Source organism: Balaenoptera borealis, assembly GCF_965194805.1.
Source record: "Balaenoptera borealis genome assembly, chromosome: 4".
NCBI lineage: Eukaryota > Metazoa > Chordata > Mammalia > Artiodactyla > Balaenopteridae > Balaenoptera > Balaenoptera borealis.
In genome coordinates this window covers 74,336,612-74,354,416 of record NC_138861.1, presented here as the reverse complement: position 1 = coordinate 74,354,416, position 17,805 = coordinate 74,336,612, and the positions used below count along the sequence as shown (strand labels likewise).

The 17,805-nt window shown below is 37.0% G+C and overlaps 1 protein-coding gene and 1 long non-coding RNA gene across 2 annotated transcripts in view; one reads left to right on the top strand and one right to left on the bottom strand.

The window, feature by feature from the left end:
- LOC309627954 overlaps positions 1–17,805 on the bottom strand; it is a 467,251-nt gene that overhangs the window by 401,635 nt on the left and 47,811 nt on the right. The gene's annotated exons all lie outside the window — the stretch shown is intronic.
- SPMAP2L (sperm microtubule associated protein 2 like) overlaps positions 1–17,805 on the top strand; it is a 67,637-nt gene that overhangs the window by 30,152 nt on the left and 19,680 nt on the right. Inside the window, exons 4-6 of the mRNA XM_082390356.1 lie at positions 33–161; positions 3,600–3,737; positions 11,712–11,823. Coding sequence (XP_082246482.1) covers positions 33–161; positions 3,600–3,737; positions 11,712–11,823 — 379 coding nt within the window. The remainder of the gene's footprint in view (positions 1–32; positions 162–3,599; positions 3,738–11,711; positions 11,824–17,805) is intronic.

The window sequence follows — 17,805 nt, the reverse complement described above, 5'->3', positions numbered from 1 at the left end:
TCTTACCATTTTATTTTTCTGCTTTTTAACAGAAAACTGTTTTGGGGAAATCAAGATCCTATTCGCCCTGTTTCCCGGAATGCTTTGAAGGCTCAGCTGACCAAAAGACTTGAGAACCTTGCCCAGCCTAAGGAAGTCTCCCACCGATATGTACCTAACAGGTTAGTATTTGTGTGTTACCAGGTTGTGTGTTATCAGGGACACAAAATTTTTTTTTTTTTTTTTTTTTTAGGGACACAAAATTTATTGAGGATTAGGGATTCTATATCTGTTTCTAATCTGATGCTACAGTAAAACTTTTCCAGAGCAACATCTAATATTTAGCTCTTGCAGACTTGTATTATATTTTATAGTGTCTTGGCTTATCACGATTTTGATTTTTTAATAAAATAAGGGTATTATGCAAGGATATGTACCATATATAACACTGTTGTGGATGAACTTATTTGTGCATGAAACTGTGAATTTTGTATACCACCAATGGGTGTGGTTACCGTAAGTTAATTAGGGCATCTAAAGGTAATAATGTTAAGACTTTTGACGCCCATTGCAAATTTGTTTTTGGTGCATGTTTGTTGAATGACTGGACTTTCTGCTGGTTGGCTCTTTGAGGAAAGATGGTGAGGTGTAGGGAAGATGGGTACAGGCAGTGAGGGAGGTTAAAGTAAAGAAAAAAGTGAAGATGCTATTATTTATCTGAAGTTTGGTTTCCATGATAATTGAGGTAGCCATTTCTCTCCTCTTTCAATATACACCTTTAGTCAAAAGTCAGCAAACTTTTTCTGGAAGGGGCCAGATATAAAGTTGGCCATTAAATATCTACAGCAACTACCCAACTCTGGGAAAGCAGCTATAGACATATGTAAACTGAGAATGCCTGTGTTCCAATAAAATTTTAGAATTTTTGCATCTGTGTTCATGAGGGATATTGGTCTGTAGTTTTCTTGTAATATCTTTGTTTTTTGTAATGTCTTTGTTTATGGCAATGCTGTCCTCATAGAATCAATCGGAAAATGTATAGAATTGGTATTTATTACTTCTTCTCTGTGGGCTCCAGTTACACATTAGGCTGCTTGGATTTGTCCTACAGCTCATCGAATCTGTTCTCTTTCCCTCTCTTTCTGTTTTATTTTTCTCTGTGTTTTCACTAACCTTTTTCTCTGTAGTGTATAATATACTATTAATCCTATCCAGGGTAATTTTTATTTCATGTGTCATAGTTTTTATCACTAGAAGTTCAATTTGGGTATTTTTTATATCTTTTCTCTACTTGCTCAATTTTTTAATCTCCTTGCCTACTAATTCTATACTATGTCATTTGTGGGTCTGTTTCTAGGGATTGATTTTTCTCATTATTGGTAATAATTTGCTGCTTTTATATGTTTGCTGCTTTTATATGTTGGAAATGCTTATGCTATAATATTAAGTGAAAAAAATTAAATAGAAAACTGTATTATGATATTATCCTCTTTTTATTTTTAATAATGTTTATTCATCAAACATGTCATGATCTTTACCATCTCAAGACCTTATTCATATTTCTCCCTCTGCCTGCAATGCTTACAATGACTAAGACTTTCTGGTCCTTAAGTCTCAGCATAGGTCTCAACTTTTCAGAGAGACTTTCCTGACTGCTCTTCTCCACATAACATTCCACCTCCTCACAAACCTACTCTGAAAGCCTCTATCTCTGCATAGCCAATGCCCTTCATAGCACTTATCACAACTATCTACCTAATTTTTGCTGTTCTCCTCCCAACATAGAGAAGAAGCTCCAAGAAAGCAGTGATTATGTCTGTCTTACTTTCTACTCTCTCCTTAGTGCCTAACAGTGCCTGGTGCTCAATAAGTATTGAGTGTATGAGTCAGGAAATATTTTTCCAAAGTATTGTTGTCTCTGAATGGCAGGATAATATATGCTTTTTGTTTTTCTCTCTTAAACTTTTCTTGCTCTTACAAAGTTTCTATAATGAATACTCATCTCTTTTACAATGAGAAAAATGCAGAGTAGTCTATATTAAAATAATATTTGAGTACCTGCTACATTGATGGAATGGTGAGACTTGGGTGTGTGAATGACTACAAGACAGGAGAAGCACCTAAAGGCAGCAGCTATACATTCTATTAATATACAGTATCTATAAGCAGAAAAGATAGGTACACATGAAATTTAGAATTAATATACAAGTTAGTTAATAATACAATTTTATTTGAATATTGCTTTGTAACTTAATAAAATGACTTATATTCTCTTATTTAATCTTCATAACCACCATAAGATGTATTATCTTCTCCATCTTGTAGAACACTCATGTACTTCTAGTTGTTGGCAGAGTAAGGCATAAGTATTATGGTTTGGTGTTAGCCACTCCCACCTCAGAGAACGTTGAATAATTGAGTTATGTCTCTGGTGTCCTCCCATCTTTCTTCTTCTTCTTCTTCGTCTTCTTTTTTTTGTTTTTTGTTTTTGTTTGTTTTATTTACTTCTTGGACTTCTACCCTTTGCCCTACTCTCCAAGAGCACCTTAACTTTGTGCTGCTCACTCCTTCCTTCCACCCACTGTGCCCTCCTTTCTTGGGTCTGATCTCTTCCAAATGCCCCCCTGTTCAAAATCACCTCTTCCTTCTCTGTCTCCAATTCCCAAACTGAACTTCCAGTTCCTGCAAAAGGCAAATCCCAGGTAAGTGCTGGAGGTTCTCTGCCTGTCAGAGCTTGGCTGTGTATGTGGGTGGCGGTGGCTGAGTCAGCTCTGTCAGGCAGTAGAGCCAGGGCTGCATAGTCTCAAGCCCCTTAAAAGCAGATGTGTGACGGTGTAGATGGGCCTCAAGTCTGAGTGGTCAAAAGCAAGGGAAATACAGGCTTAAACCCAGACCAAGGCTTATATTAGCAACCAGCAGACAGAAGCCTGGGCAGATGAATGCAAAGCCATATCTATGAATGTCCTAAAGGAGCAGAGGTCCTTTGGAAAATAATAGAAGCAGGAGTGGGACTGCAATCTAAATTAACGCCAGGTTAAAGTAGTCAATATCACTTCTTTTTCCACTAATGATAATATTTTGATAAAGGAAAGATTGAAGGGCAGGAGTGATAAGAACAACAATATTATTATCTTAAATAAAATCTTAGTAAACAAAACCTGATAATGATTAAATAATCTACAAACCATGATCAAGTAGCATTTATTCCTAAGCTCAGAGGTCTTTAACACAAAGAAAAGCATCAATGTAATTTATCCTATTAACTAAAAATTTAGTAAAAATATTTAAATTGTCTATAGAGATGCTAAAGAAAATATTTTATTTAAAAAGCAGCAAATTTTCTCTTCATCAGGGTATTTTTTGGTCTATTTAGAAAATGAACTTTATTTATTACAGAAAATTGTCTGTTTTAGAATAGGATATTAGAAGGCAGCTGAAAACTTGATGGCTTATAACCGTTTCTAATTTCTCCCTATGTAGAAAATAGCTCAGCAGTGAAGGGATAAACTGTCATACCCGCTCCCCTAGACCTGGGGTGGGGGGGTCAGTGTTGGAAATTACTATGGTAATTTGAATTCATGCCTGTTTCGTTCACTTCTTTTCTCTTTTACAACTTGCAGGGTTCAGTATTATTACAGCTGCGGTAGAGAGTCTGTAATCTGGGAGATCCCTTCTCCTGCACTGTTTTGCCAACCTTCCAAAAGGATCCAGAAGCTGGCACAGCCCAACAGATTCAAGAAAGGGAATCTAATAAATAGGTAGAGTACCTTGAGAATCTCCATAAATTCTCATCTAATTTGGTGAATGTCACAATATTGTTGTTCTAATTTTAGTGTATGCAATTTCATAAAATAGAAGTCCACTTGTGTTTCAAAGCATCAGGGTGAAAAATCAAATATTTGCAGCAATTGTGGGTAATCAGAAGATCATCATCAGTAATTACATTTGACTCAGATTGTAGTGAAGCTAAAATTCACACTAAACTTACCATTGTCAGCCAATTAAAAAATATGCAAATGAAACTTTACAGGTTTTTGCAATTCATGTTCTCTTATGCCTCTGTGACTGCAAATGCTCTTCCTTCTGCTTTAAATTCTGAAATTCTCCTTGTCTTTAAAAGACAGATTAGGAAATTCCCTGGTGGTCCACTGGTTAGGACTTCACGCTCTCACTGCCGAGGGCCTGGGTTCAATCCCTGCTGGGGGAACTAAAATGCCATAAGCCACACGGCACGGCCAAAGAAAAAAAGAGCTTAGGTGATACTTTCCACATGGGAGTTAAGATTGTGATAAGAGTATTGGAAAAAATGTTAGGTTGCATTAGTGGAATAAGTACAGTGTACATGTTCCACCAAGTGTAGAGTGTGATAGTACTACTGTACACTACTTTAATCAGAACACATTAGGTATATGTGTCCACTTATGGATGTTATACCTGAAGAAACTGATAATAAATTTGAGACTATTCAGAGGTGATGAATGAGATGTTGATTTTTCTGGAAGCTATGTTATATGAACAACAGTTAAGAGAACTAACATGTTTAGCTTAGAGAAGACACTAAAGTAGCAGTGATAGCTATGTTTCAAGGATCAGCATCTGAAAGAGAAAAGGGAAGTCAAAGTAAAATTACTTAGAACTAGAAGTAGAACAAGGAATTTACAGAGCAGCCGATGTCAGCTAAGTATAGAAAAATCTTTCTGGTAACTATGCAGTAATGGAGGCGTTTATTTGGAAAGGTCAACTGCCAACTCCACCCAAATCCCTGAAAACGTTCAAGCACAAACTGGAATGATGACTATACATGGATTTTAGAAAAGATTCCTGTATTCAGGCATAGGTTGAACTGGACAATTTGAGTCTTTTTCCATCATAGAATCCAGCAAAAGTGGCCCAATTCCTCCACAAAATTTGCTTATTTTGTCAGTTTATTAAACAAAATCTGTTAATTTAGTTAAAATATGCATGTAAATCTGGTAAAGATCTGTATCTGTAAACTAGAAGAATACTTTAATTATCTGTTACCAATTTTTGAGACATCTGAGATTGACGTTTCATATAAGTGAAACCCCCTTGAGTGCTAAAACTTTCTGTATTTTTAAGTTTGTTTTCCTGCTTTCCTAAGGAGATTCTTTTGATACTGAACATACATGTAACCTTTTTCCATTGACTTGAGATATTTATTATGAACATCAACTATCACATAATAACTTAATTTGGTAAACCTCTCAGAAAGTGTTTAAGTATGAAGCACATTGCTTAGGCTAAGTGGTCTGACCTCTTTAGATTATGATATTCACTTCTCATAGTTTTCCTGTCATTTCTCTTTTTATTGGGAGAATAGTCTCTAAGTAGCCTCTTTTCTGATCTTTTGTGCTCTGGAAACAGATAACCAAGCTTGTTCAGAATTGTGTGAGGGGAAAATGCAAGTGCTTAATGCAGACACACAGGGTTGTCCAATAAATGTACTACATGAGCCTGGACTTTGTGACATATATTTTAGCTGATTCACTAGAGGGGCTCAACAGTAGATTTGAGCAGTCAGAAGAAAGAATCAGAAAACTTAAAGATAGGTCAGTGAAGATGATCAAGTCTGAGGAATAGAAAGAAAAAAGAATGAAATAAAATAAACAAAGCCTCAAAGCCCTGTAAGACAGCATCAAGAGTATTAACATATTGATAATGGGAATTTCATAAAGAGAGTAGAGAGGTAAAGGGGCAGAAGGAATATTTAAAGAAACAATGGCCAAAAGCTTCCCAGGTTAGATGAAAAACAATCTTCGCATCCAGGTAACTCAACAAACTCCAAGTGTGATATACTCAAAAAGATCTACAACCTGATGCATCATAATCAAACTGTCCGCAATCAAAGACAAAGAGAGAATCTTGAAAGCAGCAAGAGAAGTGACTCATCATATGCAAAGGATCTGCAGTAAGATTAACAGGTGACCTCTCATCAGAAACCATAGAGGCCAGAAGGCAGTGGCATGACATATTTAAAGCACTGAAAGAAAAATACTGTCAGCCAAGAATACTCTAGCTAACAAAATCATCCTTCAAAAATAAAAGAAATTACATTTCCAGTTAAACAAAAACTGAGAAAATTCATCAGCAGCAGACCTGCTTTACAGTAAATACTGAAGGGAGTCCTTCAGGCTAAAATGAAAGGACACTAGACAATAACTTGAATCCACATGAAGAAATAAAATTGAGTTAACTACATAGGTAAATATAAAAGATAGTATACATGTATTTTTCTGTTTGTAACCCTTTTATTCTCCTACCTAATTTAAAAGACAACTGCATAGGACTTCCCTGGTGGTCCAGTGGTTAAGACTCCATGCTCCCAATGCAGGGGGCGCAGGTTCAATCCCTGATCGGGGAATGAATATCCCACATGCTGTGTGGCATGGGCAAAAAAAAAAAAAAAAGACAACTGCATAAAGCAATAATTATAAATCTGTGTCGATGGACATACAATGTATTAAAAAACAGCCCAGGGAGGGGAGGGAATGGAGTGATATTAATCTGAATTAGATTGTTATAAGTTAAGATATACAGGGCAACAACTAAGAAAATAATTTTTAAAATATAGTAAAAGAAATAACAAGGAATTTAAAGGGTACACTAGGAAATATCTAACATGGAAGAAGGGAGGAATGGAGGAATAGAGGAATAAAAAGATGTAACATGTGAAAAACAAAAGCAAAATGGCAAGCATAAATTCCATGTTATGAGTAATTGCATTAAATGCAAATGAACTGAACAGTCCAATCAAAAGGCAGGGATTGACAGAATGGATTAAAAAAACATACTCAGTAGTATGCTGTCTATAAGACACATACTTTAGATTCAAAGAAATATATAAGCTGAAAGGAAAAGGATGAAAAAAGATATACTATGAAAACTAACTAAAGTGAGTGGATATACTCATATTGGACGATTAGACTTTAAGACAAAGAAGGACATTTTATAGTAATGAAATGGTCAATCCATTAGAGAACTATAACAATTATAAACATATATATACCTAACAACAAGAACCCAAAATAGATGAAGCAAAACCTGGTAGAATTGAAAAGAGAAATAGATAATTCAACAAGTTGAGTTTTTCAATACTCTACTTTCAATAATAGAAAGAATAACAAGCAGAAGATCAACAAGGAAGTAGAAGGCTTGAACAATACTATAAACCAAAAATACCTAATTGACATTTATAGGACACTATACCCAACAATAGCAGAACGCACATTCTTCTCAAGTGCACATGGAATATTCTCTAGGATAGATCATTTATTAGGTCATAAAACAAATGTCAATAAATTTAAAAGAATTGAATTCATACAAAATCTGTTCTCTGACCACAATGATGAAATTAGGAACCAATAGCAGAAGAAAAAATTTAAATATGTGTAATTAAATACACTCCTAAACAAACAATGGGTCAAAGAATAACTCACTTTGATATTAATAAAATGAAAACACAGTATACCAAAACTTATGAGATGCAGCTAAAGTAGTGATTAGTGGGAAATTTTAGCTGTAGATGCCTACATAAAAAATAAAAAAGATTGCAAATTGTAACCTAATCTTCCATCTTAAGAGATTACAAGTAGAAAAGCAAACTAATTCAAGCAAGCAGAAAGAAGGAAATTATAAAGATTAGTGTGGAAATAAATGGAAACCAGAAAGACAGAGAAAATAAACAAAACTGAAAGTTGACTCTTTGAAAAGATCAACAAAACAAACCTTTGGCTAGACTCATCAAGACAACAAGACAGAAGACTCAAATTACTAAAATCATGAAAGAAAGAAGGGACCTTTCTAAGGAATCATTTGCAAAAGAAGGGTTGCAAATTGATCTTATATAGAGAAAAAAGGATTATAAGGGATTACTATGAGCAATTGTAAGGCCAACAGATTAGATAACATAAATGAAATGGACAAATTCCTAGAAAGACAAACCACTGAAACTGACTGAATAATGGAAAATCTCAACAGACCCATAACAAATAAAGAGATTTAATTAATACTTTTTAAAAACTTCTATGAACAGCTCAGGAACAGATGCCTTCATTGATGAATTCAATGATATGCTTAGAGAAGACCTAGACCAATCCTGCAGATTATTCCAAAAGATAGGTCACTTCCCAACTCATTCTGTGAGGTCCACGTTACCCTGATACCAAACCAAAAAACGTTTGTAATGACAAGAGAAGAAAATGACAGACAATATCTCTTATGAATATATGTGTAACAATTCATACCAAAATACTACCAAACCAAGTCCAAATATACATGCAACAATCCACACCAAAATACTAGCAAAGCATATCAAACAATATATAAAATATTTATACACCATGACCAAGTTGGATTTATTCTAAGAATACAAGAATATGTTGAGTTCAACATACTAAAATCAATGTAATACACCAAATTAATAGAATAAAAAAACCCAAAACTACATGATTACCTGAATAGACTCAGAAAAAGCACTTAACAAAATTTAACACATATCATACTCAACAAACTAGGTATAGAAGTGAACTTCCTCAGCTTGATAAAGGGCATCTACAAAGAGCCCACAGCTAACATCATAATTAGTGGTGAAAGACTAAAAGCTTTCACCCTAAGATCAGGAATAAGGTAAGAACATCACCTCTCACCACTTCTATTCAACATCATACTAGAGATTTGAGTCAGGGCAATTAGGCAAGAGAAAGAAATAAAGGTATTCAGGTTGTAAAGGAAGAAGTATTGATAACTCTCTACTCATAGATGACATGATCTTATATATAGAAAATCTCAGGGAATCCACATGAAAACGATTAGAGCTGATAAATTAGTTCAGGAAGGCACAGAATCCAAGATCAATATACAAAAATCAATTGTATATCTATCCACTAGCAATGAACAATCTGAAAATGAAATTAAGAAACAATTCCATTTGCAGCAACGTCAAAAAGCACAAAACAATACATGCAATGGAATATTAGCCTTAAAAAGGAAGAAAATTCTGACAAATGCTACAACATGGATGAACCTTGAGGACATTATGCTAAATGAAATAAACCAGTCACAAGAAACCAAATACTATATGACTCCACTTATACACAGTACCAACTGTAGTCAAATTCATACACAGAAAGTAAGATGGTGGTTGTCAGGGACTAGGGGGTGGGGAGAATGAGGAGTTGTTTAATGGGTATAGAGATTTGCATGACGAAAATTGTTCTGGAGGTTGGTTGCACAACGATGTGAATGCATTTAATGCTACTGTACTATACACTGAAAAATGGTGAAGATGGTAAATTTTATGTTATATGTATTTTAATATAATTAAAAATAAAAGAACAGAATACTGAGGAATAAACTTAACAAGAAGTGCAATGTACGTACACAGAAAACTACAAACATTGTTGAAAGAAATAGAAGATTTAAATACATGGAAAGACATTCTCTGTTCATGGATTAGAAGTCTTAATTTTGTTATGATGACACTTCTCACCAAATTGATCTACAGATTCAATACAATCCCTATTAAAAGTCCAGCTCTCCTTTTTGGGTAGAAATTGACAAGGTGATTCTAAACTTCATATAGAAATGCAAGAGACCTAGAATAGCAAAAACAATCTTGAAAAAGAATAACAAAGTTGGAAGACTTACAGCTTCTGATTTGAAAACTTACTAAAAAGCTACAGTAATCAAAACAGTGTGTTACTGGCATAAGAATAGACATATAGATCAATGGAATAGAATTGAGAGTCCAGAAATAAACCCTTATGGTATATGTCAGTTGATTTTTGACAAGGATGCCAAGACAGTTTAATTGAGGAAGAATAGTCTTTTAAACAAATGGTGCTAGGATAACTGGATATCCACATGCAAAAGAATGAAGTTGAACCCCTACTTCACACCATACACAAAAGTTAATTCAAAATGGATCACAGACCTAAATATGAGAGCTAAAATTATAAAACTCTTAGAAGAAAACATAGGCATATATCTCTGTGACCTAAGCAGTGGTTTCTTAGATATGACACCAAAAACACATGTGACAAAAATACAATAAATTGGACTTCATCAAAAGTGAAAACTTTTGTGCATCAAAGGACACTCTCAAGGGAATGAAAAGACAACTCGTAAATTGGGAGAAAATATTTGCAGATCATATATCTGATAAGAGACTAGTATTCAGAATAAATACAAAGAATTCTTAATACTGTTCAAAAAAGACAAATAACCCAATTTAAAAAATAGGCAAAGGACTTGAATAGACATTTCTCCACAGAAAATATACAAGGAACAAGAAGCACATGAGAAGATGCTAAATATCATTAGTCATCTTGGAATCGCATGTTAAAACTCTGAGATTCTACTTCACACCTCTAGAATGACAATAATAATAATTAATAAAGAGAAAATAACTTAGAGAAGATGTGGAGAAATTGAAACCCTCATACATTGCTGGTGGGAATGTAAACTGGTGAAGCTTATATGGAAAATAGTTTTCCAGGTCCTCAAAATGTTAAACATAGAATTATATGATCAACTCCACTCCTAGGCATGTACCCAAGACACTTGAAAACATATGTTCACACGAAAGCTTGTACATGAATATTCACAGCAGCATTCCAAAATAGCCAAAAAGTGGAAGCAACTCAAATGTTCATCAATGGATGCATGGATAAACAAAATGTGACAAATCCATATAATGGGATATTATTCAACCATAAAAGGAAAGACATATTCATACATGATTCTTGAAAATATGCCAAGTGAAGGAAGCTAGACACAAAAAGTGACATATTTGTATGATTCCATGTATTTGAAATTTCCAGAATAGGCAAATCCATAGAGACAGAAAGTAGATTACTAGTTCCTAGAGGTGGGGAGGGGCTGGGGAGGGGGTAATGGGGTGGGATTTTAATAGGTATAAGATTTCTCTTTAGGGTGTTGAAAACGTTCTGAATTTAGGTAGTGGTGATGGTTGCACAATTTTGTGAATATTCTAGAAAGCATAGAATTGTACACTTTAAAAGGGTAACTTCTATGGTATGTTAACTATATATCAATTTTTAAAACTAACAGACTACCCCTAGAGGGTAATCATATTTATTTGAGAAAAACTTTTTCCATATTAGGTTTGTAGGTTTGTTGGTTGATAGGTTTCTGTTCTGGGAAAGGAGTATGTGGGGAAACCACCTATGATAATTGGCCAGGTTGCTGGGGGTTATGTCCAGCGCTATCTCAAACTGCACTGCAGAGGAGACTGGCCATCACAGAGGGTTCTTGGTAGTGACTGGAATTTTTATCTCAGGGTTTTAATAGGAGGTTTTGGTAGGCAGTGAAGTGTTTTTTAAACTGCAAGTCTCAACCCATCAGTAGATCATGAAATCAATTCCAGTTGTTGTTGTTTTTATGAAATCAAATGAAATTTTACAAATCAGAATGCATTGCCTAGGGAAAGCATCGTTTCATGATCATTTTGTTTCAGATACACAGATTTACATATATTGTATCACAATATAAAATGTACTTCTTACTGTGGATCATAGTAAAACAACTTTGAGAAACACCAATCTAGTAGAAAGAACACTAATGATTATGGGAAAAGATGTTCCTAAGATAGAAACAATATATATAATTGATTGGAGGTTGATTATAGCAATGAAGAATGCAGTTATTGTTCCTCCAATGATTATAATATTTCATGTTCCATTTGCATATAGGCCCTTCAGTGATTACTTAAGAGATTCTCTTCAAATCTCTGATCCTTCTCCCCGGATATTACAACTCTCAATAGCCAAAGCCACAAATCCAAACTATGTTCCTCCAAAAAGCGTAAGTGGGTCCATGTGAAAGAAACAGTTCCTGATGGACTTTGTAACGTGTAGCATGTTTGTAACTGTAATGTGCTCCCCTCTTATTTCTGGGTGTGTATTTTCCTTTTCTTCATGTTTATTTTCCCCTCTCATCAAATGAATTTTTCTGACTATCTCCCCCGTGCCTAATGTATCAGTCAGGATTTGATGAGAGAAGCAGAACCACAATGCGTATTACAGAATTAACCTTGAGCAATTGTGGGAGCTGATGAGAAGTCTGTGGAAGACTGTTACAGCAGCTGGGACTTGGGTCTGGTCATAGATCTAGAAGAAATGTGAGAGACTAGGGGTAGTTCAGCAGTCCCCTGGAAGATATTTACTTCAGGGGAGGCCATTACAGGAGAGTCTTGCCTCTTCAGACAAGGGAGGAAGGGCTGATTCTATTGGTAAGGAAGGCTCAGGTACATTCAGGGGTTCAAAGTCCCCCCTTCACTGGAATGTGCCCTTATGTTCCGATTCCAATTTTTAAGGACCAATTCCTTCTCAATCATTGCCCTAACTTTAATATAGGAGACCATATAAGTTTGGGAATTCAATTTGCACTGTAATTCTAATTCCACTCACAGAATTAGATTTTGAGCTTGGTTTTGAGAATTTTCAGTCCTGTGACCATTAAAGATAAGGGTTTCTTTTGGGTAAGTCACAAAAACTTTGTGGTCCCTTAACTACACCTTAAGGTGGGAATTTAAAGGCCTGAGCTGGTAATTTCTTTCCTCAAGTTCTCCAGTGTACTTAGAAGCAATGAGCCAACCTCACTATACCTCTTTATTTCACTAAAGTGATCTCTGTCAGCAGCTGCTTGGTTACCAAATCTTGCTTTCTGTCTTGTCAGTGCATGCCACGGATTACCAGTGTCTTTTTTTTTTTTTTTTTTTTTTAAACCACTGGCAATAGGATCATTAATAGCTTTAAATCTAATCTGCTCAGAAAACAAATTCCAGATAGTCTAGAACCAGTACAGGCATACTTCAGAGATATTTTGGTTTCAGTTCTAGACCACCCCAATAAAGCAAATATTGCAATAAAGCAAGTCACACAAACTTTTTGCTTTCCCAGTGCATATAAAGGTTATGTTTACACTACTGTAGTCTATTAAATGTGCAATAGCATTATGTCTAAAAAAACAATGTACACACCTTAGTTAAAAAAATACTGCTAAAAAATCTTAACCATCATCTGAGCCTTCAGTGAGTTGTAATCTTTTTGCAATAGTAATGTCAAAGATCACTGATCACATATCAGCATAATATAATAAAAATGGAAAAGTTTGAAATATTGTGAGAATATTTCTGACACAAAGACACAAAGTGAGCAAATGCTGTTGGGGAAATGGTGCCGATAGACTTGCTTGATGCAGGGTTGCCACAAAGCTTCAATTTGTGAAAAACGCAGTATCTGCAAAGTACAATAAAACACAGTATGCCTGAACAGAGAACCCATCCTTAAAGTTCTGATCTGGTTATCTGTTGCTTTATACCAAACCACCCCCAAGCTTAGTGATGTAAAACAACAGCCAGGGGGGAAGAGTCAAGATGGCGGTGTGGGAAGCTGCGGAGTTAGCTCTCCCCACAACTAGGGCGCCTGCTGGCCACTGGTGGGGGGCTCTAACCACCAAGGAGACGGGAGGAACCCCAGAGTGAACCGGTAGGATGTAGGGGGACCGAGGGGGGAGAAGTGGAGGCCAGTCAGGATCGGCACCCCTGAGGCCGGGGAGATCAGGAGAGGCAGGTGGGAGGGACTCTCCAGGAAGAGCGGGGAGAGGAGCGGAGGGCAATCACCTGGCCCACTGGGGCCACAGAGCCTGCTGAGCTCCCAAGCCGGTTCCCCCCCCCTCCAAAGCCCATCCAGGCTGTGTGGGCCCTGGGGGCATAGGAGGGAGGCCAGGGAGATCAGGAGTGGCGGGGGGAGGGGCCATCCAGGAGGAGTGGGAGAGGAGCAGAGAGCGATTGCCCTGCTCACTGGGGCCTGGGGAGCTTGCTGAGCTCCCAGGCCGGTCCCCTGCCCTCCAGAGCCCCCTCCAGGTCTCGTGAGTCCTTGTGGGCATAGGAGGGAGGCCAGGGAGATCAGGAGAGGCAGGGGGGAGGGGCACTGTGGGAGGAGCGGGAGAGGAGCAGAGGGCGATTGCCCCGCCCACTCGGGCACCAGGAGCCTGCTGAGCTCCCAGGCCAGTTCCCTGCCCTCCAAGGCTCACCCCCCCAATTGGTCCTGGGGGCATAGGAGGGAGGCCAGGGAGATCAGGAGAGGCAGGCGGGAGGGGCCCTCCCAGACCTCAGACCGGAGGAGTGGGAGAGGAGAGGAGGGAGTTTGCCTCGCCCACTTGAGCCCAGGAAGCCTACTGGGCTCCCAGGTGAGGTTCCCTGCCCTCTGAGACCAGGGGTGGGGGGCACGCCTGGGCCCCTTCTGTTCCTTGAGCCTAAGCCCCACCCCCAAAGCCCTCAGGGCCTTTTCCAGCCCTATGGTTCCTGAGCATAGGCCCCACCCACCACCCAAACCTCACCCTTGCTTAGGCCCCGCCCTCCACAGTCAAGGCCTTTCCCCACCTCCTTTTTTTTTTTCTTTTCAGCGTTCAGCAAGTATTATTAAAATGAAGGGAAATTTATGGATGGCACTTTGTAACAATCAGGAACTGTTGATTAATAAAGTTAGTTCATTATTCTCCTGAAACCTAGGCAGCTATGAGAATTGTCAGACGGATCATTTTATTCATTATATTTCATTAATGCAACCAGATTCTCTGACTCTGAAGGAAAAAAAAAAAAAACTTCCTCCTCTTTTTCACTATTGTGGTACTAACATACCTTCCAGTTGTTGGTTCATCTATATGTTTATTTTTGCATTCTTTCTAACATATCTCTTAGTTTCCTAGTCTAATTTTATTTTTTACTTTGTTATTATTCTTTTTTTTTTTTGCCACCCCACGCGGCTTGTGGGATCTTGATTTGTGAGCACGGGGTCGGGTGGAAGCTCCTGTGGTGGGAGCTCCGAGTCTGAACCACTGGACTAACACAGAACCTCAGACCCCAGGGAATATTCATCAGAGTGAGGTCTCATAGAGTTCCTCATCTCAGCACCAAGACCCAGCTCTACCCAGTAGCCTACAAACTCCAGTGTTGGAAGCCTCAGGCCAAATAACCAGTAACACAGGAACACAATCCCACTCATAAAAAAAGAGACGGCAAAAAAATATGTCACAGGTGAAGGTGCAAGATAAAAACCTACAAGACCAAATAAATGAAGAGGAAATAGGCAATCTACCTGAGAAAGAATTCAGAGCAATAATAGTAAAGATGATCCAGAATCTTGGAAATAGAATGGAAGCACGGATTGAGAAAATACAAGAAACGTTTAACAAAGATCTAGAAGAACTAAAGAACAAACAAACAGAGATGAATAACACAATCACTGAAAAGAATAATACACTAGAAGGAATCAATAACAGAATAACGGAGGCAGAAGAACGAATAAGTGAGCTGGAAGACAAAACGGTGGAAATAACTACTGAGGAGCAGAATAAAGAGAAAAGAATGAAAAGAATTGAAGACAATCTCAGAGACATCTGGGACAACACTAAATGCACCAACATTCGAATTATAGGGGTCCCAGAAGAAGAAGAGAAAAAGAAAGGGTCTGAGAAAATATTTGAAGAGATTATAGTGGAAAACTTCCCTAACATGGGAAAGGAAATAGTCACCCAAGTCCAGGGAGCACAGAGAGTTCCATACAGGATAAACCCTAGGAAAAACACACCAAGACACATATTAATCAAACTAACAAAAATTAAACTCAAAGAAAAAATATTAAAAGCAGCAAGGGAAAAAGAAAAAATAACATACGAAGGAATCCCCATAAGATTATCAGCTGATTTTTCAGTGGAAACTGTGCAGGCCAGGAGGGAGTGGCAGGATATACTTAAACTGATGAAAGAGAAAAACCTACAACCAAGATTACTCTACCCAGCAAGGATCTCATTCAAATTAGATGGAGAAGTCAAAAGCTTTTCAGACAAACAAAAGCTAAGAGAGTTCAGCACCACCAAACCAGCTTTACAACAAATGCTAAAGAAACTTCTCTAAGCAGGAAACACAAGAGAAGAAAAAGACCCACAAAAACAAACCTAAAACAATTAAGAAAATGGTAATAGGAACATACATATTAATAATAACCTTGAATGTAAATGGATTAAAGGCCCCAACCAAAGGACACAGACTGGCTGAATGGATACAAAAACAAGACCCATATATATGCTGATAAGAGACCCACTTCAGACCTAGGGACAGATACAGACTGAAAGTGAAGGGATGGAAAAAGATATTCCATGCAAATGGAAATCAAAAGAAAGCTGGAGTAGCAATACTCATATCTGATAAAATAGACTTTAAAATAAAGACTGTTAGAAGAGATAAGGAGGGACACTACATAATGATCAAAGGATCAATCCAAGAAGAAGATATAACAATTATAAACGTTTATGCACCCAACATAGGAGCACCTCAGTACATAAGGCAAATGCTAACAACCATGAAAGGAGAAATCGACAGTAACACAATAATAGTAGGGGACTTTAACACCCCACTTACACCAAAGGACAGATTATCCAAACAGAAAATAAGGAAACACAAACTTTAAATGACACAATAGACCAGATAGATCTAATTGATATTTATAGAACATTCCACCCAAAAGTGGCAGAATACACTTTTTTCTCAAGTGCACATGGAACATTCTCCAGGATAGATCACATCTTGGGTCATAAATCAAGCCTCGGAAAATGTAAGAAAATTGAAATCGTATCAAGCATCTTTTCTGACCACAACACTATGAGATTGGAAATCAGTTTCAGGGAAAAAACTGTAAAAAACACAAATACATGGAGGCTAAACAGTGTGCTACTAAATAACCAAGAGATCACTGGAGAAATCAAAGAAGAAATAAAAAAATACATAGAAACAAATGGCAATGAAAACACGACGACCCAAAACCTATGGGACACAGCAAAAGCAGTTCTAAGAGGGAAGTTTATGGCAATTCAATCTCACCTCGAGAAACAAGAAAAATCTCAAATAAACAATCTAACCCTGCACTTAAAGCAACCAGAGAAAGAAGAACAAAGAAAACCCAAAGTCAGTAGAAGGAAAGAAATCCTAAAGATCAGAGCAGAAATAAATGAAATAGAAATGAAGAAAACAATAGCAAAAATCAATAAAACTAAAAGCTGGTTCTTTGAGAAGATAAACAAAATTGATAAACCCTTAGCCAGACTCATCAAGAAAAAAAGGGAGAGGATGCAAATCAATAAAATTAGAAATGAAAAAGGAGAAATCACAACTGACACTGCAGAAATACAAAGGATTATAAGAGACTACTACAAACAACTGTATGCCAATAAAATGGGCAACCATGAAGAAATGGACAAATTCTTGGAAAGGTACAATTTTCCAAGACTGAACCAGGAAGAATTAGAAAATATAAACAGACCTATCACAAGTAATGAAATTGAAACTGTAATTAAAAATCTTCCAACAAACAAAAGTCCAGGACCAGATGGCTTCACAGGCGAATTCTATCAAACATTTAGAGAAGAGCTAACACCGATCTTCTCAAACTCTTCCAAAAAATTGCAGAGGGAGAAACACTCCCAAATTCATGCACAAAGCCACCATCACCCTGATACCAAAACCAGAAAAAGATGTCACAAAAAAAGAAAACTACAGGCCAATATCTCTGATGAACATAGATGCAAAAATCCTCAACAAAATACTAGCAAACAGAATCCAACAACACATTAAAAGAATCATACACAATGATCAAGTGGGGTTTATCCCAGAAATGCAAGGATTCTTCAATATACACAAATCAATCAATATGATACACCATATTAACAAATTGAAGAATAAAAACCATATGATCATCTTAATAGATGCAGAAAAAGCTTTTGACAAAA